The 22,758-nt window shown below is 44.9% G+C and overlaps 1 protein-coding gene across 2 annotated transcripts in view; it reads left to right on the top strand.

Annotated features, from left to right (window-relative positions):
• DNAJB6 (DnaJ heat shock protein family (Hsp40) member B6) overlaps nucleotides 1-22,758 on the top strand; it is a 125,750-nt gene that overhangs the window by 32,788 nt on the left and 70,204 nt on the right. Inside the window, exon 7 of one of the 2 annotated variants that reach the window (XM_073629935.1) lies at nucleotides 3,934-4,004. In XM_073629935.1, the coding sequence (XP_073486036.1) occupies nucleotides 3,934-4,004 (71 nt within the window). Of the gene's footprint in view, nucleotides 1-3,933; nucleotides 4,753-22,758 lie in introns of those variants that run through there. The other variant, XM_073629936.1, reaches the window with a different exon arrangement.

Below are 22,758 nucleotides of genomic sequence, written 5' to 3'. Positions count from 1 at the left end.
TCCCCTCCCTCCCTCCCGAGTCCAGTCCTCTCCTCCTCCTCCCCTCCCTCCCTCCCGAGTCCAGTCCTCTCCTCCTCCCCTCCTCCCTCCTCCCTCCCTCCCGAGTCCAGTCCTCTCCCTCCTCCTCCCCGACCCTCCCTCTCCCTCCCTCCCGAGTCCAGTCCCTCTCCTCCTCCCATCCCTCCCTCCCTCCCGAGTCCAGTCCTCTCCTCCTCCCCCTCCCTCCCTCCCTCCCTCCCTCTCCCGAGTCCAGTCCTCTCTCTCGCTCCTCCTCCCCTCCCTCCCTCCCGAGTCCAGTCCTCTCCTCCTCCCCTCCCTCCCTCCCTTCCGAGTCCTCTCCTCCTCCTCCCCTCCTCCCTCCCGAGTCCAGTCCTCTCCTCCTCCCCTCCCTCCCTCCTCCCGAGTCCAGTCCTCTCCTCCTCCCCTCCCTCCCTCCGAGTCCAGTCCTCTCCTCCTCCCCTCCCTCCCTCCCTCCCGAGTCCAGTCCTCTCCTCCTCCCCTCCCCTCCCTCCCTCCCGAGTCCAGTCCTCTCCTCCTCCTCCCCTCCCTCCCTCCCGAGTCCAGTCCTCTCCTCCCCCTCCCCCCTCCCTCCCTCCCTCCCTCCCGAGTCCAGTCCTCTCCCTCCTCCCCTCCCCTCCCTCCCTCCCCCGAGTCCAGTCCTCTCCTCCTCCCCTCCCTCCCTCCCCCGAGTCCAGTCCTCTCCTCCTCCCCTCCCTCCCTCCCTCCCGAGTCCAGTCCTCTCCTCCTCCCCTCCCTCCCTCCCTCCGAGTCCAGTCCTCTCCTCTCCCTCCCTCCCCCATCCAGTCCTCTCCTCCTCCCTCCCTCCCTCCGAGTCCAGTCCTCTCCTCCTCCCCTCCCTCCCTCCCTCCCTCCCGAGTCCAGTCTCTCCTCCTCCTCCCCTCCCTCCCTCCGAGTCCAGTCCTCTCCTCCTCCCCTCCCTCCCTCCCTCCCGAGTCCAGTCCTCTCCTCCTCCTCCCCTCCCTCCCTCCCGAGTCCAGTCCTCTCCTCCTCCCTCCCCTCCCTCCCCGAGTCCAGTCCTCTCCTCCTCCTCCCCTCCCTCCCTCCCGAGTCCAGTCCTCTCCTCCTCCTCCCCTCCCTCCCTCCCGAGTCCAGTCCTCTCCTCCTCCTCCCCTCCCTCCCTCCCGAGTCCAGTCCTCTCCTCCTCCTCCCCTCCCTCCCTCCCGAGTCCAGTCCTCTCCTCCTCCTCCCTCCCTCCCTCCCGAGTCCAGTCCTCTCCTCCTCCTCCCCTCCCTCCCTCCCGAGTCCAGTCCTCTCCTCCTCCTCCCCTCCCTCCCTCCCGAGTCCAGTCCTCTCCTCCTCCTCCCCTCCCTCCCTCCCGAGTCCAGTCCTCTCCTCCTCCCCCCTCCCTCCCTCCCGAGTCCAGTCCTCTCCTCCTCCTCCCCTCCCTCCCTCCCGAGTCCAGTCCTCTCCTCCTCCTCCCCTCCCTCCCTCCCGAGTCCAGTCCTCTCCTCCTCCTCCCTCCCTCCCTCCCGAGTCCAGTCCCTCCTCCTCCTCCCTCCCTCCCTCCGAGTCCAGTCCTCTCCTCCTCCTCCCCTCCCTCCCTCCCGAGATCCAGTCCTCTCCTCCTCCCCTCCCTCCCTCCCGAGTCCAGTCCTCTCCTCCTCCTCCCTCCCTCCCTCCCGAGTCCAGTCCTCTCCTCCTCCCCTCCCTCCCTCCCTCCCCCCGAGTCCAGTCCTCTCCTCCTCCCCTCCCTCCCTCCCTCCCTCCTCCCGAGTCCAGTCCTCTCCTCCTCCTCCTCCTCCCCTCCCTCCCTCCCTCCGAGTCCAGTCCTCTCCTCCTCCTCCTCCTCCCCTCCCTCCCTCCCTCCCGAGTCCAGTCCTCTCCCCCTCCCCTCCCTCCCTCCCTCCGAGTCCAGTCCTCTCCTCCTCCCCTCCTCCCTCCCTCCGAGTCCAGTCCTCTCCTCCTCCTCCTCCTCCTCCTCCTCCTCCCCTCCCTCCCTCCCTCCCGAGTCCAGTCCTCTCCTCCTCCTCCTCCTCCTCCCCTCCCTCCCTCCCTCCCGAGTCCAGTCCTCTCCTCCTCCTCCTCCTCCTCCCCTCCCTCCCTCCCTCCCGAGTCCAGTCCTCTCCTCCTCCTCCTCCCCTCCCTCCCTCCCGAGTCCAGTCCTCTCCCTGGCTCCCTCCCCGACAAGGCGGCTGAAAGCAAAACAGTGCTCTATGGAGGAAATCAGTGTGCAGCGCCGCGGGGGATAAGAGTGCAGGACTTGTTGGTGTGCTGACAGCTTTCCCCCATAGATAGAGCACTGTTCTTGGCTTTGCCTTGCTAACACTACCCTGATCCTGTCTGACATACTAAGGCAGGCTGTATGATGGGCACTGGCAGGCTGCATTTAAAGGAACCTGATGAGGCTGCATTGATCTCCTGCAGTCTCTGACCATCTCCTGTACCATGTCTGCAGTCTCTGACCATCTCCTGTACCACGTCTGCAGTCTCTGACCATCGCCTGTACCATGTCCCAGTCTGACCATCTCCTGTATAAAAATATTTTTTAAAAACAGTCGTTTTCGGCCTAGTGTAATTTTAATATCGGTTTCGGCACCAAAAAACCCCATTCGGTGCACCCCTAATATTCATTTTTCTTTAAACCAGTTTAGTGTCCCTTTTTAAAGCCAAATTCCTCCCTTTTTTGCCCACATTCTGCACCTTTTTGGATACATTTTTACCTGGTCTTTCCCACCTTCATTGTCTAAAATCCTTCTGGCACCAGTCATTTTGGACAGATTTTTACTGGTTGTTCTAAGTGACTTGTACACAAGAAAACCTTAGGCCTCATGCACACAGAGCTTAAAGTGGTTGTAAACGCTAAAGGTTTTTTTTACCGTAAAGCGGAGTTCCACCCAAATATGGAACTTCCAATTTTTTAAAATCTCCACCCCCCCCCTCCCCCCCCCCCCCCCCCCGCTCGGTGTTACATTTGGCCACCTTTCAGGGGCGCGGGGGGAGCAGATACCTGTATAATCCAGGTATTTGCTCCCACTTCTGGGCATAGATAGCGGATCCGCGGATATCTATGCTATATTCAGCTATAACCAGTGGAATCGCGCAGCGCCACTCGCGCATGCGCAGTAGGGAACCAGGCTGTCGGGCTTCCTGATTCCCTTACCGAAGATGGCGGTGCCTCCACCCGAGAGACAGATCAGCTTCGGGTGCCGACATCGCGGGCGCCCTGGACAGGTGAGTGTCCGTATTTTAAAAGTCAGCAGCTGCAGTATTTGTAGCTGCTGACTTTAAAAAAAAAAAAAAAAAAATTAGGCGGAACTTGGCTTTAATGCATTCTTTGCATTAAGGTAACTAACCTTCCACTGCCTTTTCCCCCACCCCCCTTCCTAAACACTTCCAGAGACATGTCTGCTCTCCTCCCCTTCTTGCTGTGATCCAGAAAACTATGCTGGAAAAAAAAAATACCACACCAAAGGCACTTTTAGGAGAGGAGCTGAAGAACACAAACGCTAAACATGTCTAGACTCCTTTAGTGTTTGAGCATTAATGCATTCCAATGGTCAGAATAAATGAATGTTCTGGCCAATCGAATGTATTAACGCTCTAATGCCTGATGCGCCTAAATGTATATGCAATATGTGGCGCATATATATATATTATATATATATATATATATATATATATATATATAATATATATATATATACTATATATATATATATATAGGCAGCATTTTTCAGGGGCTGAACAGACTGTGCATGAGGCCTTATTTATAGAAAAAAAAAAGCACAGTATTTCTAGTGAACAGCAGGAGAGAAGCAATGTGTCACCTTCCATAAAAATTTCTTCTATGAAATGAACCTTATTCTCCTGTATGTCGCTAGAATTGAACATTTTTGTAATAAATTGGGTTGTTCCTTTTCTTAGATTACCATGATCCCTTTGCTTCTCTGATGCTTTGTTTTGGTCTTGCAGGATTGTTGAGAATGGTCAGGAACGAATTGAAGTTGAAGAAGATGGCCAGTTAAAGTCCTTAACAATTAATGGTAAGGAGCAGCTGCTACGCTTGGATAACAAGTAAAATTCAACGCACGCATGTAACAGAATATTAACCTAAACAAGCACCATTTGTGGAATATCAGGAGCATTTTTGAAGAAATCTAAAGAACTGTTCAGAGTGTATCTGTATTTAATCTAAGACCTAAGTAAAAGAAGCTCGTGGAGAGTTTCTCTTATTTGTCAGACGCTCAGTTCTGTTTTTGGGACCACTCTCATAGGACCATATCATTTTTTTTTTTTTTTGTTCTTAATATCGTACTTTTCTGTATGCACTTTTAAAGAGTTTACCTTCAATTTGCCATGTGGGCCACTCTAGCAAAGTGCACCAGGGGAACCCTTTGGCAGCCATGAGGTTGAACAAGAAGTGAGCCGTAATATTTCGTTAGTGGTTGAACGCTGCGTTCACTAACAGCATGACTCCTTTTTACTGATTTTGTTTAAAAATGTGAACAAAGTGTTAGCTGTCCACCTTGCTTTCAATCCAACTTGCCCAGCAAAGCAGTCTGGATTCTCATCTTCCTAAACGAGAGGATGTTAAACAATGCATTTCCAAATTTTGTAGTATCGGGTTTGTGTGTTTTTTTTTTTTTTTTTTTTTTTTTTCTTTTTAACTGTTTGTGCATGAGTGCTATTTTAGCACTTTTTGCCAGCTGTTGTGTAATTTCAGCAAGAAAAGACACTTATTTTGTCATTTGCTAAAGTTGGATATGAATAAATGCTGATGTTTGTATTGCATTCTTTATTTATGGTACTTGTAGCATTCTTGTGTCTGTTTGATATATGAGTAATTCTCACAAGCATTGCTTTGCTTTCCACACAGATAAGTGGATCCCTTCTTCTCCCCTTTTTATTGTAAATAAAAAGAACCACAATTCCTATGCTCAGTTTACCACCTGCTTAACGCTTCCCTTGTGTGAATTTATTAGTAACACCGTACTCTGCACTGTAACATGGAGGAATCTTGTTGCAATATAGCCCAGGGGTACCACACTCTTTCCCATAATTCATAAGTTTAAAAATCAGCCGTTCATTTTGAGTTTGAGCCTGAAGGTTTATTGAAGTTGAAATACATTGTAAACATATTGGGCACTCCTAATCTAAATTATGTATTTAGATGAGTTATTAAAGTGCTAAATGTAATATGCCCATAGAAAGCAAATGCAATAGGTTTCCTTTAATCTCGCCCTCCAGGTGTGGAGAAGCATGTGACAGCACAGGGCCTGTCACTAGTACTTTCAGTAGTTATTGCATGTAGCCCTCTGTAAGCTACAACTTGTAGTTTACAAAGGAGGCTTCTGCACCCAGCAAAGTCGTTTTACTGGGGTGACCTAGACTTTTGCATTTAACAGTACTATAAAATACACAAACTGCAAACAAGATTGCTTCATTTTTTATTTTTTTTTTATTTGGTTTGATTCTGATGCACATTTCCTGCTCACCTTGCTGATCAAACTGTGTGGGCTTTGGCACTTCATTAGTCAGGTTCCAATGGAGATGTGAAAAAACTTGCATTAAACCTAAATTTTGTAGATTCGAGAAACCAGCAGCAATGTCAAATTGTCTGTGTGGGCAAGGTTTGTTAAGCCTCGTACACACATTACGATTGTTGGCAGGGGATTGTCTGTTGACAGACTGTTGTCCTAAAATCTTACCGTTGGTACTCTCCTTTTGACAATTGTTGTCCAACTTAAAGGCCAACAAATGTTGGATGACAGGCTAGTGAATTTTCGGCAGACAACGGTTTGATGTAAGATTTTCGTAAGGTCAGTACACAAATCTGTCACACAAGTCAAAAGTACAAACTCTCATGCTCGAAATCAATGCTCACCAAACATGAAATTAGCAGAAGGGCCAAAGGGTGGCGCTCAAGAGCTGAAATTCCTTGTAGAAGGTCACTACGTTCGTGTTTGTGGCACGACAGTTGTGTACCGTTAGTATGCAAGACAAGATCCTGGCACAACGCCCTTTTGACAAAAATCAGACGCTCGTTTGGCCAACAATCGTACTGTGTGTACGAGGCTTAAGACTGGTGCTGTGTCAACAACGACATTCTTCCAACTATTACAGCAATAGTTGTTCTCAATAAAACACAAAGTTAGCAATTTATTTACAAGCTGATTGATACCAAAGTTCTTACTACTTCTCCTAACCAACCTGGTTTCTTAATGTCTACAAATAAGCAGAAATGTAACCATATATAGGCTGCTTTATAAAAACTGAATTAAAGACCTACAAAGAAATCAATCGGGTTTTATTTTGCTTACTTTAGGAATTTAAAAACCTTCTATATACAAGTGCGGTGCCTAATAAAAAAAAAGCCAGGGAAAATTAAAAACCAAAAACATTGAAGCTGCCATTGCTGACTTGTGTTTTTGAAGTTTCAAACTTCGGGGCTTCAAAGAGAAACATGTGCCTTCTAAAAAGATCTTGGCAAAAGCAGCTCCCTTACTCCTATCCTGACAGCATCCTTTTAATTCATCCACTCTGGGGCTATTACAGGTTTTTAGCTTAAACTGAACCTTCAGGTTAAATCACTAAACACAACCCAGGTGCTTTAAAACAATCATTAATAGCAAAGTCTTAGGCCCCTTTCACACTGAGGCGTTGCAAAACCGCGGTAAAAACGATGAGCGGTATTAGCGCGGTTTTACAACGTTTTTGCCGCGTTAGCGTTAAAAATAGCGATAACGCCCATGCGTTTTAAATCGCTTTTTTAAGCGTTGGTGTCAGCAAACCTGACCATTGTGACCTTCCCCACAGATTCCGGGCGGTTTTAAAGCGGTATTACCGCAGTTTTACAGCATTTCCCATTCATTTCAATTGGGATAGACATTTTTACAGCGCTATTTTATGCGCCCAAAAGATGCTCCAAAAAAGCTGTTTGCAGGATTTTTTCCAACGCACAGCCAGCGCAATGCCTCAGTATGAAAGGTTACACTGAGATACATGGGGGGTGTTTTTCATGCGTTATTTAGGCGGTAATTTTAGCGCTAAAACGCCTGAAAAACGCCTCAGTGTGAAAGGGGCCTTACAGTTTTATTTAGAAAACAGCCACAGCCTGAAAAATGCCTGTTGCCATTAAGCTTACTGCAGAGAAGGACCCTCGTTCTTGTAGAGGCATTGGTCTCTCTGCAGTGGTCTGATTGCCCTTCTGAATCCAAACCAGCACTCTGCACAGCTTATCTACCCTGCAGTTTTGAGAGTTACAGGCTGGACATTGCATGGAAGTAGTGATTTCCCTGTAAGGATCCTTCTCTATAGCATGCTGGCAGCACAGCCTTTTTAACTCGGCTGTGGCTGGTTTCTAAAGAAAACACACAATTTGCACTTATGTTGTTTTATTGTGCCTGGAATATATTTAGCTAATTTAAACTGAGTTAATTTGAGTTTTAAGGAACCTAGATTTATCTAGTACTGAATAGGGATAATATTTTCATATGAAACCACCTTTTATCAATATGATAGGCAGTAATCTTTTCACATAAGACTGAATATGGGCTTGGCACAATACTGCATGAGGAGCTTTGGTTGTCGGAATGCTTCTGACACCTGCTCAGTATGGAGACATGGCAGAAATGCTTGTTGTGGGACATTAGAGATGGCAGGAATGGAGGCAATTGTAATGATCATTGATGTTCTGAAGTCTCCATTCAATTATTCAGTGGAGTTTTTTTCAGACGTGGGTCTATTCTCTACAATACATTGAGAGAACATCTTTTATCAGAATTACTTTTGAATGAAGTGGCCAGCTCACACTGTCCTGTGAACATTACCCTCTGATTGCAGTTTGCTGGTACTCTGTCATATGTTTGCAATTTTATAATAAACTATGAACTATATAATATATAATATTTTAAATCGTAAATCATGGCTGTCGACCCTTACAATTTAAAGTGGTTATAAACCCTTACATATACCCGGTGAAGTTGCTGGTATCAGTGATGCACAGATTAAACAAATCCTCCTACAAATATTGCACCTGTTTATCTGCAACCAATTTTTCCTGTAGATCATTTTCCTCCATATGTTGCAGCTGTAGATCATCTTCCATCACACAGATCAAAGGGGGTGGGGATGTGATGTCTCTCTCACACTGCAGAGCTAGCACATACAGCTGTAGTATAATCTGATAGCTGATTGAAAGGAAGGGACAAACCCACTTATAGCCGGCTCATATAAAAATATACAGAGCTGAAACTATGAATCGCCGCCTCGTCGTGTGCTTGGGGGGACGACATATGCCTGGAGCCTTTTGTGCCGGTGTCTTATCGAATTCAGTCCCCTATCATATAGTGTCCTCCCTGTACTGCGCAGGCGCAGTACGGAGGACAAAAGAGACGCCGAAAGTCTCCGAAGTTCAACAGCTGATCGTCAGCTGTACACGGCGCCTGCGCATTTATTCTTACCCTATGTCCAGGATCATTCCCTACTATCCAAGTGGACATAGAGTTAGAATAAATATTTGCCGAGCGCAGCGAGGCCGTGCCCGAAGCGTGGCGAGCGGCCCTCTTACACTGCCATCGCTAACAAGTGCCCGAGCGCCGTGTACAGCTGATGGTCAGCTGATCAACTTCGGGCATTTTCGGCATCTCCTGCTCCTCCGTACTGCGCAGGCGCTGCGCCTGCGCAGTACGAGGCGGACACTATTTGATACGAGGACACTATATGGCAGAACACCGGCTTAGTTTCATCAGTGACCTGTGCAGAGAAAGGAGCCTTACGCTGTGCTTCAAATTCAGGCTAGTATGCACTATAGAAGGATGTGCTTGGTTCTTTTTTTTTTTTTTTTCTGAGGTTTACAACCACTTTAAAAGAATTAAACTGGCTTTATCTCTGAGAATGCTTAGCCTATTGTCAGAACTTGCAGATAGAAGGGTATTGTGCTGATCACTCCTTGCACTGGTTCTTCCTCATGCATGGTTTGTCTCACTTTTTTATCAATTTGCACAAATTAAAATTCACAAAATATGGGCTCGTTCTTACCAGAACATGTGGTGTTGCATTTTGTTCTATGTTTTTGAAAGGCACAGATGTATCTGATTTGGACGATTCCAATACACCCAAACTGCAGCATGCACAATGTGTTGGAAATAAATTCAGTTGAAAAGGTGTGTTTCTTGCATCCCTGCATTTTGTCTGTGCTGAAAAATGCAGCAAAGTACATAACAGATCTGGTGGGAATGAGCCCTAACTAGCTGCTTACAGTTGGTCAAGGGGCTCACTTCATGGCGGCTTTTAACTTCTAGCTCCTGCATGCTATGATCCAGTAGGCCTTATCAAAGTCTTTTATAAGAACTGTCTGTGTTGCCTCTTACATTCTAACCACAGTTAAATGTTCATTCGCTGATATGACAAAATGCCAACAGTTCTTACATAATGACTTTTGATCAACGGAACCGAATACTTTTAAACATATTTTGATTCTTTTTTTTTGGGGGGGGGGGGACGCTAATTTTAGCCTAATATTGGATTTGCCTAATATAAAATTATGAATATTGTATATATATATATGTAAAATGTTCCACGTCTTCACAGACCTTTTAAAGTGGAACTTTTAGTCAGAAAATTAAGTCCTGCTAGATCACTTCTTCAGGCTGGCCCCTTTTTGCAGGTATAGCTTTGTATAACAAAAGTGTCTATACTGTATAAAATCCAGTAATACATGCTCACCCTGCTCTGCACATGCTCAGTTGCACTCCATTTCTAGGCGCTGCGCAATTTGTAAAGGCGGATCCGCTAACAGCCTTGAAGCGGAATTAACCCACCTATCCGTTACAGGAAAGGAAACTGCTTCTGTTTGATCTGCAACTCCCATGGTGCTGCACATGAGATCAGTTATGCCCCCAGCCATTTCATGGCTTCAGTTTGGTTGAGGACACAAGCAAATGTGACAGTTACATTCCTGGAATGCCAGGATTGATGTGTTTTGTTTGTTTTTTTTTTTTAACCATTAAATTAATGGGTTTAGTTCCGCTTTATGATTTACTGCTGTTCTGGGCTTCAGCAAAATGGCAGCCTCCAGCAAGAATTAACAGGAGCAATGATGGAGGCATTTTACAGCACACACTGATTTTAACAGCATAATTGATGTGAAATGTATGTTCCATGCTAAAGAACATTATTTTTTATCAAGTTGTTATGGGTAAAATTTCGCTTTAAGCTGCTTTGATCTTGTGTTGGCAAGCTTTGTCGATGACTACTGGGTACTCTATATAGGCAAATATTTTAGGATTATTTCTTGCCTTTTACTGAATACCTCTAGTGTTGTGGTAATTCTTGATGGGTGTACGTGGCTGACAAGGACATCCGATTGATGCTAGCCTCATTGGAGGCTCAGCTACACTGTCACTGTGATGTCCTTGTTGGCCAGACATGCCTTAATTCAGCAAAGCTTTGACCCGTTCATGTTAAAACTGAACTGTAGCCATCTAAAAACTGTCATGCAAAGTTAGCTTCTGTAAAAAAAAAAAAGAGCACCTGCCAAGCTGTGTGGTTAGAGTGGTAGTACAGGCCCCGCCCTCTAATGGAAGGGATTCATGCCCCCACCCCTTACTACAGGGTATATAAATGTAATATTGCTGTGGATCAGAAATGGGGGCGTATCTGGGATTTCCACACATAGATCGCACACAGTTTACCGCTCTACCCCACATGGGTTGTTAAAATTGCAAGTACAAAGCCATGAAATTCACAGGTAATACATTATTTAACAACCTCATAGTGCATTAAAATATGAATTTACCTTTACTGGAGTGGCTACAGATCAGTTTTAATTAAAGGGGGGAAGAACAACCTTGCTGCGCCTGCTAAAGTGTCTGATGGCATGATTTTATTAGGGAGGCTAGGATTGTGAATTTTAACTTTTCAAATAATATTTTCCGAACGCTGCTTTTAAATAAAATCTGTAAAAATACTAACTCTTGTAGAAAGCTCTTGCTCTTTACTATTTACCGTGTGTCTGTGCGTGTGGTCCCCCCCCCCCCCCCCCCCCCCTCAACAAATTGCAAGGCAGTGAACATCATGCAGCCCATTTATTTTGGTCACACCAACACAGTACTGTGAATCAAAGTGGTTGTAAAGGCAAGGGTTTTTTTTTTTTTTTTTACCCTAATGCATTGGTGCATTAAAACCTTTCATGTTGTATACTACCCAACCTCCCAAAATACTTACCTGAGCCCAATCTCAATCCAGCGCTGTGTCCGAGAGCAGCACAGCTCCTGTCTCCTCACTGTCTCACAGTAGCTGAAGCCATTGGAGAGCGGGGGTGGGGTGGGGCTGAGCCTTGCTGTCTGTGACACAGGCTTTGAGACTCTGGGTTAAGCTTGCAGGTGTTTCACAATAAGAAGTGGCCTCCTATGGTGGCACACCAAGGCGGAGGAGCCAGAATTGGCAGGGGGGGGGGGGGGATGGGGAGACATGAGAATCAGGGCTGTTCTTTGCAAAAGCACTGCACAGAGCAGATAAATATAATCCCTTAATTTCTTTAATTTCAGCCTTCACAATCGCTTTAAACCTTTCAGGAATTTGGGGTGTCAATTGTAAAAGTCATCCCTTTTTTATATAGGTTCAGCCAATGAGTGCTGACCAAAGTGTTCTGGTAGGGGGGCGCATCTCAACACAAAACAGGGGAGATCGCTGTACTAATATCGGATCGTTGGTACAGCGGCTCCGACTGAACCCGTCGGGTTAACCGACAAAAAAAGAGAAAAATTGTGGTGTGTACCAGGCTTTAGCTTGAGACTGGTAACTTGACACCCTATCTGGGATGTTTGTTAGGAAAAACATTTCAGGTAAACCCTGATGGGTTTCCTTCCTCTTTTTTGCTCCCTGCAAATTAAAAGCATAATGGGCTAGTATGCATCGCATACTAGCCTATTATATGACACTTACCTGCAAATGAATCCATCGCTGTCCGCTGTGCAGGCTGTGTCCATCTTTGCCCCTCTTCTTTCCGGGGGGCCGTGGACTCCGACTCTGTAAATGTCCAGAGCCGTGTGATGTCGCGCATGCGCCATCAGTAACGGCACATGCTGGCGTTAGAAATGGCACAGAGGTCCGTTTCTTCACAGCACATGCGCCCATTACATCATCGTTGCACTACAAGTGAAATATCTCCTAAACCGCGCACGTTTAGGAGATATTTCCACTACCTATAGGTAAGCCTTATTCTATGCTTGCCTATAGTTAAAAGTCAGGAGGGAGGCTTTACAACCACTTTCATTTTCTGTCATGTAATTGTAGACACTTTTTTTTTTGTGATTTACTGTGTAAGCTTAGGCAGGAGATAGGATGGCCTTACAGCTTGACATTAAGGCTCTGATAGAGAGAGTGCAGGAGAGATGAGGCTTATAACAATTCAAAGACAGGAGATCCAGAGGCTCGCTAGTGACTGGTTCTCTTTGGGGTGGATAATGAAATTGCAGTAGGTCTGTTGAGCCTAGTACACACTGCTAGTTTGTGCAGTTTTAAAGTGGCAGCTTCATCCGGTCTTCCTTCAGGGTGCTGTGCCTTCAGCCATTTGACAGGTCAGGCCGCGATGATGCCACTCCTGTGCATTCACATGGGAGTCACATCGCCGCAGCACAGATCAGGGTCATAAATATTAGCTGAGCGGCTCAATGAACATGCCAGGCAGAAGGATGCATTTATGGCAGAAGAGAGCATTAGGGTCTCTTCTGTCATAAACACCCTGCTTGTCAGCTATTTGTTAAAAAAAAAAAAAAAAAAAAAAAACACACAATTTTTTATACACAGAGTTAGGCTAATATTCATTGCCTACTGGGTTATATGCCATCTGGACACTGGTAGACAAAGTTTTAGACAAGAAGTGATCCCCTATATAACCCCTCCCATACAGGAAGTACATCAGTTTTTTTTTTACCAGTGTCTGCAAGGATGGGCATGTTTGAGATCTCTGAGCTCCAGGTCTTTAGTCCCACAAATGATTCTTAAATGAATCCAAGAGATTGATCGATCAGATCCATTTTTAGACAGGCTCAATATGCTTAGATAAATGGTACCCGAGCCTTGCAAAGAAGACACTAGATCCTGCGAGGTTTTGCCTGTAATGCGACCTCTGGGCGCTGGACCCTGCGTAGTGGAATCCTGGACACTACAGAGCTAAGACTTTCCTGTAGGGTGCTGTACAGGTCCAAGGGAGTGGACCCTAAACATGAAAAGAGTACTCAGTCATTGTAGGTCCTCAAGTGACAGGAACCTGCCGTGATGGGTGAAGATTGGGCTCTTAGTTTCTAAGCTGCCCTGTGCCTGGATGGTTAAGTGAAACCCCCCTATTTATTTATTTATTGTGAAAAAGAAAAAGAAGATATCCCCGTGGGGTTTTAAAGCAGCAAAAAATTATGAAAATAATAAGTTGTTACTTGAAAGGGTTTTTTTTATTAAAGGGACTTAACCGTAATGGTTAAAATAAGAGCTGTGCTACAGGAGATAACACAAATGAAGCTGGCACAAGTATTAAACAATGATCAAGCGCTAAAATAGGGTGATAATCCTGACGCGTTTCGACCCCGTTGGGTCATCTTCAGAGGATTGAGGCGCTGTGACAAAATTTGCGTATTAGAGTTCATGGATGTGACCATAAAAATATTATATATATATATATATGTTTAACAGTATAATTACCAATCGCATTGTGTTTGAGCAGTTTCTCCTGAGCTTATAGTTCTCCGACGTCTCCCCCACCGGGTCCCGACAGGAGTCCCCGGCCGTCCACCACGTCAGCAGGGGAAAAGGGGGGGTTTACTCGTCCATGCGTGTCTTACAAGGAGTCACACCAAGTGGATATTTCCCAAAACTGGGGAGGAGCGTGGGGGCAAGCGAGCGAGACCTGCAGCCAAAGCATCAAACAACAGACAACTGTACCATCAGTGCGTTCAGTTTAGCACGGATAGAAATATATGTATCATGTGTCACTTTTTGAAAAAAAGGAATAACTCTGTTTATAATTAATTTAATTTAATATTAGTTGGATGTTGTCTGTGCTTATTGGGGTCAGCGATGTATGAAAATTCCCATAGTGGTGATGGTAACAAAAAGGGGGGGGGAAGGGGTTAACAAGGGTAAATAGGACTGCATGTAGATATCAGTATGTCAGAGTATGTAATGTAATAAGTAAATAGTGGTATCTATGTGTTGGCCGTGAAACAAGTGACAAAATAGGGTGAGAATATAGGAATGTAAAGAAAAAGGCGAGTGTGGGGAGAACATGTGAGGAAAGAAGTAGGGATAAAAAAAAAAAAAAAAAAAAAAAAACCAGGGGAAAGGAAGGGGATGGGAAAGAAAGAACGGGAAGGAGGGGGGAATGGTTAAGGGGAGAATGGGAAAAAAGATTAGGGAGTGAAGGAAAAAAGCTTAAGAGGAAAGGATCCAAGGGAAAAAAGGGGACAGATTGGTGAAGTGTGAGGATAGTGCAGGTGGGGTGATGCATGTGAGTTGAAGGGAAGCATGAGGGTGGGGAAATGGGAAGGTGCAGTGCAAGGGGCCAAATAAAACAAACAAAAAGCAGTGAAAGCAAAAACATCAGCAAAAAAACACAATCCAACCGTGTATATGTGAGAGATGGGTGTGTGTGATGGTGTACTGAAAAATGCATAGGTGCTGGAAAAGGGGGTCATGAGGTGTCAAGATGGGAAGAAAATGGGACAGAGGTGAGACAAAGAAACACACAAGGTGAAGTGCCATAAAGGTGAACATGTATTGAGGGTAGGTAGAATCGGATGTAAATTGTACAAGATAGTGTAACTAGTCACAGTGGGAAGGAATGACGTGAAAAAGACCCACAATACAGGGTATGTCACGTCAGGTTCAACTCATCAATGTGTTCAGATTCTGGTGATTACATGTCTCCAGAGTATAGGTCAGTTGGTCAGTCTGATGAAGCAGTAGGAACTTAATGCAAATCCCCCAATCTGCTTGGTCATTATAAATAGAGTGCTGGCCGCTTATTGGATGCCTAATTAGGCTGCAGGTGCACGCAGGCTGTCCCCACCCCCCTCCTCCTCCAGCAGGGATTAACACTCCACATGTGGCTCCCCCGGCGTTCAGGAAGATGGATATCCCGGATATTTATTTATTGTGGGGTGTCCCAGTGATTGTAACAATCAATCAAGCTAGCTAGAGGCTGGACACCTGTGTGCGGTGACCATACGGAGGAGTTCTGGGCTAGCTGTGGGTGTTTGCAAAGTAAATTTTTTTTTGCATGTGTCTGGCTGTTTTATACCCGTATGCTGACACACGATGATGCGCCATTTCGCCTCTTGGTTCGCCATGGTGCATGTGCGTTCACGAGCACTACTGTGCTCAGCAGTTTGTTTGGCGGCCATGACGTACGCGGCTTCGCCATAGGACTTATGCGCACTCGAAGTCGCGCATGCACCGTAGTCTAATCTGGGTGCACGAAGATTCGTGTTATATGCGAATACAGCCGTGCCCGTTTGCCGACACTGCGCACTGATGTGCAGAATGTCCCGGCACACATATTTAAGCTGTGTATGCCAAACATGCAGTGCTTCCAGAAGGCAGCTGTGGAACACGTGAATGAAGACAGATGGGTTAATGCTAAGAATTGAAAATAGTAGTCTTTTCACTGAATGGCAATTCTCACTACACATTGAATTATTCAAGTTCAGTATAGAATGCTGGGTAAGGCCCCCTTTCACACTAATACGACTTGTCCCACGATTTTGTACTGCAAAATCGTATGACAAGTCATTCTCCATGATTTTCAATGACTACCATTCATATTGACACGACTTTAAGTCGTGCCGACTTCAAAGTAGTCCCTGCACTACTTTGGTCCAACTTCCATGCGAGTTGATGTCCATAGACCTCAATGTTAAACCCTCAAGTAGCATGCAAATCGTACCTGAATAATATAGACACGATTTCAGTACGACTTTGTAAGCACGAGCTGAGAATGGTTAATGCCAAAGTTGTGGCAAAGTCGTACTGCTCCCAAATCGTGGCAAAATAGCACCTGCGAAATTGCGCGACTTTGAAGTTGTATACGTGTGAAAGGGGCCTAAGTGCCACAAGCAGAATTCTAGACCCCCATTTGGGTAAGTATGCCATAGTCTATGGAAGATAATATCCCCTGGAGTTCTAGTTTGGAGAGATGTTTTTGCCTGCAAATCATTTGCTTTTATGGAATGTTCAATCAACCATAAGCCTTTTTTCTTTACGTTCTAAAATTACATATTTGCATTTGAACCAATATATGCTCTTTTACCGTTGACTACGTCCCTTTTACCTTTTTTGGTGTTTTTGACATCTCCAGTCTCTTGATAATTACAAAATGCTCGTTCTCTCTTATGTGTTTAAAAAACAAAACAAAAAAAAAGGCCAAACAATCAAATCTGCACTGCATTTTGTTTGAGTGTGAGAAGTTCTGGAATATGAAGCAGAAATGGGATTGAGGTCAGCTGTGTTCTTGTTTGGATGGCCTACAACAAAGTGGGATACTATTTGTCTGGTTAACCATTTCCTGCCCAAACTTTAGCAGAATGACGGCTCGGTAGTGGTTCTGTTATCCTGACTGGACATTATATGACGTCTTTCAGGATAACATGCTGTCACGCAGCGTGGGCATCGGTGGTGCTGTGTGTCACTCTGACTGCGCTGATAATCAGCACATTGGTACCTCTCAGGGAGGCTGCGCTGATGATCAGTGCCCATCAGCTGCCAGTCTGTGCCCCATCAGTAATGCCTGTCAGTAGCTTCTCATCAGTGCCACCTATTAGTGCCCATCAGTGAAGGAGAAAACAAAATTTTTATTACATTTTTTTTTTTCTCAAAAATTTTGGTCTTTTTTAGCAACAAATAAAAACCGCAGAGGTGACCAAATACCACCAAAAGAAAGCTCTATTTGTGGGAAGAAAATTATAGTTTGGGTACAGTGTTTGACCGCGCAATTGTCATTCAAAGTGTTACAGCACTGAAAGCTGAAAATTGTCCAGGGCAGGAAGGGGGGAAAGTGCCCAGTATTGAAGTGGTTAAAAAGTGAACTTGTCAGGATTTATGGCCAGGTCAATCTAATATTTTTATATTAGCTTGTCTTGTCAGACTTCCTTTATCATAGTGGAAGCTTAAAGTATAACCAAGACCCCTTTCACACTGGGGCGTGGGCGCCGTTGGCGGTAAAGCGCCGCTATTTTTAGCGGCGCTTTACCGCCGTTTTTGTGGGCGTTTTTGCCCACTAGCGGGGTGGTTGTATGGAGTGGAGAAGAAGTGAAACGCCTCTCAGGTTTCTATTGCTGTGTACCATTAGGGAGATTCACCCTCTATTCTCTGTCCTGTTTGCTACAATCACCATGAATGAAAGTGAAAGACAATCCCAAATTTTAGGATGTCACCAGAACAGGAATAGAGGGAAAATCTTCCAGTGGGGACACTAGCTCTGGTGACAACCAGGTTGATTAAGGAGACAGAGGAGCTGCATTTTCTGTGGGAACTTATGACTGAGCAGCTGCAATGGTACATTTACCCTTGTAGGATTTTTGATTGTGCAGGAGTTGTCTTATTTATAATCTCACTGTACCAATTGAAGATGTTCCTTCAGGGCCCATTTACACTGAAAGGGACAGCTGCAGCACATTAAACCACAACCATTTTCCTGATTAGAGCCCTGCAAGTACAGCACATGATTGAGACTTACAAAGTAAATCCCATTAAGGTTCATGTTGCACTTGGGCACAGTCATAGAAACAGCTATTTCTTCAAAAAATAAAGTAATCTGCAACAAAGGTTGTTAAAATCCCTGCAATGTACATAGACAAAACAGAGGGGAAGACTTATGAGAAAAAAATAAGTGGAGTTACTCCTTTTACTTTTCTTTTACTTTACATAGTTATAGTTGGGTTTTCTTTTGCCAGCGAAAGTTACAGCCATGAGTCACTGTTGGTGTCAAGCTGCTCTTATAGCCACACAGCCACCAGTAAGATTCAAAACTTTCCTAGAAAATGATAGTGGAATCTGGAAATGTGTTGGCTGCTGTTTTGATTCTGTAAAGCTCAACTCAAGGGAAAAAAAAAAGAAATCTTGGCAGGTGGGGTCCTCCTTGTACTGCAAACATACGCACAGTCATGCCAATGTATTGTGTGCTGGTCTGTGCATGCACACTGGGGTTGATTTACTAAAACTGGAGAACTCAGAATCTGGTGCAGCTGTGCATTGTAGCCAGTCAGCTTCTAACTTCAGATTGTTCCATTAGCCTTTGACCATAAGGTCTCATCCTTCACATTTTTTTATGGTGGTCTGTCCTTAAGCCTTATATAAAAATGACAAGTCATATTTGTGGATTGGTCTAAGAATTAGTATGACTGTGAGGTTTTTTTTTGTTCAGAACCAGAACATACAGCTACATGTTCAAATTTTTTACAATTATATGGTATAAAATCCAAAAGCAGTAATGGGGGCCCAGTGATTGATGAGGAAACCTGACATTGCAAGGTGGTCAGGAACAGAGAAGCTATATGATGCCAAAAAGGCATGGTTTGGAATAGTTGACGTAGGAAAAATTGACAGAGTATTATAAAGTGTTTTTTTTTTCTAATTATACAGGGAACTAACGAGAGCCTAAATTGGGCAAGCTCTGACACATCACCAGAGCAAGTTGATGGTTCTAGATATAGATGACCTTTAAGTGATTCGGTGTTACATCTGGAATTCTGTAAACTACATGTTGTAGCACAGCCTCTCTGCATTCCAAACATAGCTTTTTCCTGAGAACAGCTGCTTTTGGCTAAAAAATAGTTATCAAAATAGTGAAATATTTAGCACAAAGCAAAGAGAAATGTGGTTTAGTGTTGCTTCAGTACAAGACGTTCAGAAAAATGTGGTGGCTTTGACTGAATTGGTGTGGAATTATTAGATTACAATGAGACTATTTCAGGTTTGTCATGGGAATTTTCTTAGGTTTGTTTTTGACAAAACATCTGCCTAGGTCATTTAATAAGACTGGGCAATGGATTGCAGTCATATATAAGTTGATTCGTCCACAGGTGACTGTAGATGTACAGCTGTTTTAGTGCCTAGCAGTATCGGCCCCCGTTGGCTGCATAATTACATTTTTGCAGACACCAAAATTAGCCACTTCTGGACCGCCCTATAGCAGATTTAATGCTACAGCGAAAGCTGATCTGCGGGCACTGGATGTCCGCCAGCACCCGCCGATCATCTGTAAAATGCACAGAACGGAGATCTGACTATGTAAACGAAGCAGATCTCCATTCTGACAGGGAGGGTGGATTTTGTGTCCCTGCAAAGGACCTTCCCCTAGTAAAATCAGTGCATACAGTACACACAAACACTGGCTAGGCAAACAGTTAACACTTTGATCACTCCTAGATGTTTAACCCCTTCCCAGCCAGTGCCACTAATACAGTGTGCGTGTTTTTGCACTGATCATTGTATTAGTGTCACTGGTTCCCCACAAAGTGTCAAAAGTGACAGTTCTGCTAGAAGTTGCTGATCGCCGCCATTACTAGTTAAAAAAAAAAATAATTCCATAACTACGTACCATAATGTGTAGACGCTGGAACGTTCCTGTAAACCAATCACGCTGATTGGGGTTTGTTTTGTTTTTTACCAGAAACTTGTAGCTGAATACATATTGGCCTAAATTTATGAAGAAATTTGATTTTTTTTTTTTTTTACATTTTTATTGTATATTTTTTTTATAGCAGAAAGTAAAAAAAATATTTTTTTCTAAATTGTCTGTCTTTTTCTTTTTCATACGTCATGGGACACAATGTCAGGCTAATATTCATTACCTGCTGGGTTATACTTCATCATCAGGTGAATGGACACTGGTAGACTAAAGGTCTTCAAACAGGAAGTGATCCCCTATATAACCCTTCCCATACAGGAAGTACTTTAGTTTTTATTACAAGTGTCTGCAAGGTTTGTTTGAGCTCTCTAGTCCCACAAATGGTTCCAAAATGAATCAAGGTATTGACCGATCGGATCCATTTGACATAGTCTTTTATGCTTAGATAAATGGTACCCGAGCCTCGCAAAGAAGACTCAAGATTCGGCGAGGTTTTGCCTGTTATGTGGCCTCCGGGCGCTGGACCCTGCGGAGTGGAAATCCGGGACACTACAGTGTTAAGGCATTTCCTGCATGGTGCTGTACAGGTCCAAGGGAGTGGACCCTAAACACGAAAAGGGTACCCAGTCCTTGAAGGTCTAAGTGACAGGAACCCGCCGTGAAGGGTGAAGATTGGGCCCTTAGTTTCTAAGTGGCCATGCGCCTGGATGGGTAAGTGAAACACCTTTATTTTATTATTGTGGGATGTCCCAGTGATTGTAAAGCCCCATACACACTATCAGATTTTCTGCTGATTTTTGTCTTCAGATTTACCAAAACCGTGTAGTGCAAGGGCCTGCCTGATTGCATACAAATTGAAACGCCTAAGGTTTGACCTCATATTATATGGTTTTGGTAAATCTGAAGGAAAAAATCAGCAGAAAATCTGATAGTGTGTATGGGGCTTAACAATCAGTCAAGCTAGCTAAAAGCTGGGGGGAGTTCTGGGCTAGCTGTGGGTGTTTGCAAAGTGTACCTTTTTTGCTTGTGTCTGGCTGTTTTTTTTACCTGTATGATGGCGCATTACGGTGGGCCATTTCGCCTTGGTTCACCATGGCGCAAGTGAGCCGCTGTGCTCAGCAGTTTGCCGGCCATACCGCACATGCACAGTAGCCTTTATCTGGGCGCACAAAGATTTGCGTCGTTCGCGAATACAGTCACGCCCGTTTGCTGGGACCGCGCACGTGCGTGCACACGCACGGAACGTTCCGGCGTACACCCAGCTAATTTTAAGCTGTGTAGGCCAAGCATGTGTTCCAGAAGGCAGCTGTGGGACAAAGAGCAGGCTCTGAATGGACACTTGCAATGGTTCATTTTTCCTTACCCGGGTCACGTGAGTCACCAGGTGTTGCTTGGCAGGCTAAAGGTGCTTAGCAGGATTGTTGCATAGCGGCTTGGTGAGCCCTATTAAAGGGTCTCCCTTCTGAGGTGTTTTAATACTACACCCAAGTACTCTTTGTTTGTGGCTATTAAATGTCTTCCAAAAAGAGGAGTGGGACTAACATCACAGTGAAGGGCACACCTATGTCGTCAGTAGTTCCTGATGAACCTAGTCATATCCCTAGTGTTGTATCCCCTGGAGGACCAGAGGCTTCCAGGCAATCTTAGCCGCTGCGACTATCTGGTATTGTGCCTACAGTCAATGCTGCTGCTTCACCCTTTATCACTAAGGATGAACTGTCCTCAGCCCTAGCCGGGTTAGAGCACAGGATTGCTGGCATGATTGCCTCCATCCTGCAGGGTGGCAGGAAGCGTGACAGATATCCCCCCCCCCCCCGGAGCCTCCTAGTCTGGAGCAGGAATGGGTTGAGGATGGGGTAGAGTTTAAAGCTCAGGATTTGGTGGAGTGCCCGCCAGATGAGTCTGCTTCTGAGCAATCTGGACAAGAAGATATCCAGTCGATGTCTGCCTCTCAGTCGCAGAGGCTTTTGATCCTGGCTCTGACCAAAATGGTTCCTTCTGCCTTTAAGTTGCCTCTTGCAGCGGTCACTGAGCCCCCCCTGGTCCTCTTTGGGTTTTCTGAGGCCTCTTCAGGTCGCACAGACTTTCCCTCTACACCCCCTGTTGAAACAGGCGGTGTACGCTGATTGGGAACATCCTGACAGGACTTTTGTTCCTCCTAAGAGGTTTTCCCTTTTATATCCCATGGATGAAAAGTTTGTTAAAAATGGAGCATGCCAGCCGTAGATGCAGCAGTCTCCTCCTTAACCACCTCAATACCGGGCCTGTTCTGGCACTTCTCTCCTACATGTAAAAATCATAATTTTTTTGCTAGAAAATTACTCCGAATGCCCAAACATTATATATGTTTTTTTAGCAGACACCCTAGGAAATAAGATGGCGCTCATTGCAACTTTTTATCTCGCACGGTATTTGCGCAATAATTTTTCAAACGTCTTTTTTTTTGGGAAAAAACTTTCATGGATTAAATAATAACAAAACAGTAAAGTTAGCCCAATTTTTTTGTATAATGTGAAAGATGATGTTACGCCGAGTAAATAGATACCTAACATGTCACGCTTTAAAATTGCGCACAATCATGGAATGGCGCCAAACTTCATAACTTAAAAATCTCCATAGGCGACGCTTTAAAATTTTTTTTACAGGTTACCAGTTTAGCGTTACAGAGGAGGTCTAGTGCTAGAATTGTTGCACACGCTCTAACGCACGCGGCGATACCTCACGTGTGTGGTTTGAGCAGCGTTTACATATGTGGGCGGGACTTTTTTGTTTTTGTTTTTTTTTTTTTAATTCTTTTTATTGAGTTTGTTTAAAAAATAAAACAAAAAAGTTACATAATACAGCCTCTGGGCATACCCCAGCAGAGGTAACATGTGGGCGGGACTTACGTGTGCGTTCGCTTCTGAGCGCGAGCTACCGGGGACAGGGGCGTTTAAAAAATTTTTTATTTAATTTTTTTTTATTTTACTTAATTGTTTTTATTTTTACACTTTTAAAAAAAAATTTTTTGATCACTTATTCCTATTACAAGGAATGTAAACATCCCTTGTAATGGGAATCTATGTGACAGGTCCTCTTTATGGAGAGATGCGGTGTCAATAAGACCCCACCTCTCTCCTCCAGGCTGGAAAGCATGAGATCTGGAAAAAAAAATTACCGAGCTCATGCTTACAGCC

This window comes from Aquarana catesbeiana, linkage group LG05 (assembly GCF_042186555.1).
Source record: "Aquarana catesbeiana isolate 2022-GZ linkage group LG05, ASM4218655v1, whole genome shotgun sequence".
NCBI lineage: Eukaryota > Metazoa > Chordata > Amphibia > Anura > Ranidae > Aquarana > Aquarana catesbeiana.
The sequence above is the reverse complement of the archived record's forward strand: the minus strand, read 5'-3'. Positions and strand labels throughout refer to the sequence as shown.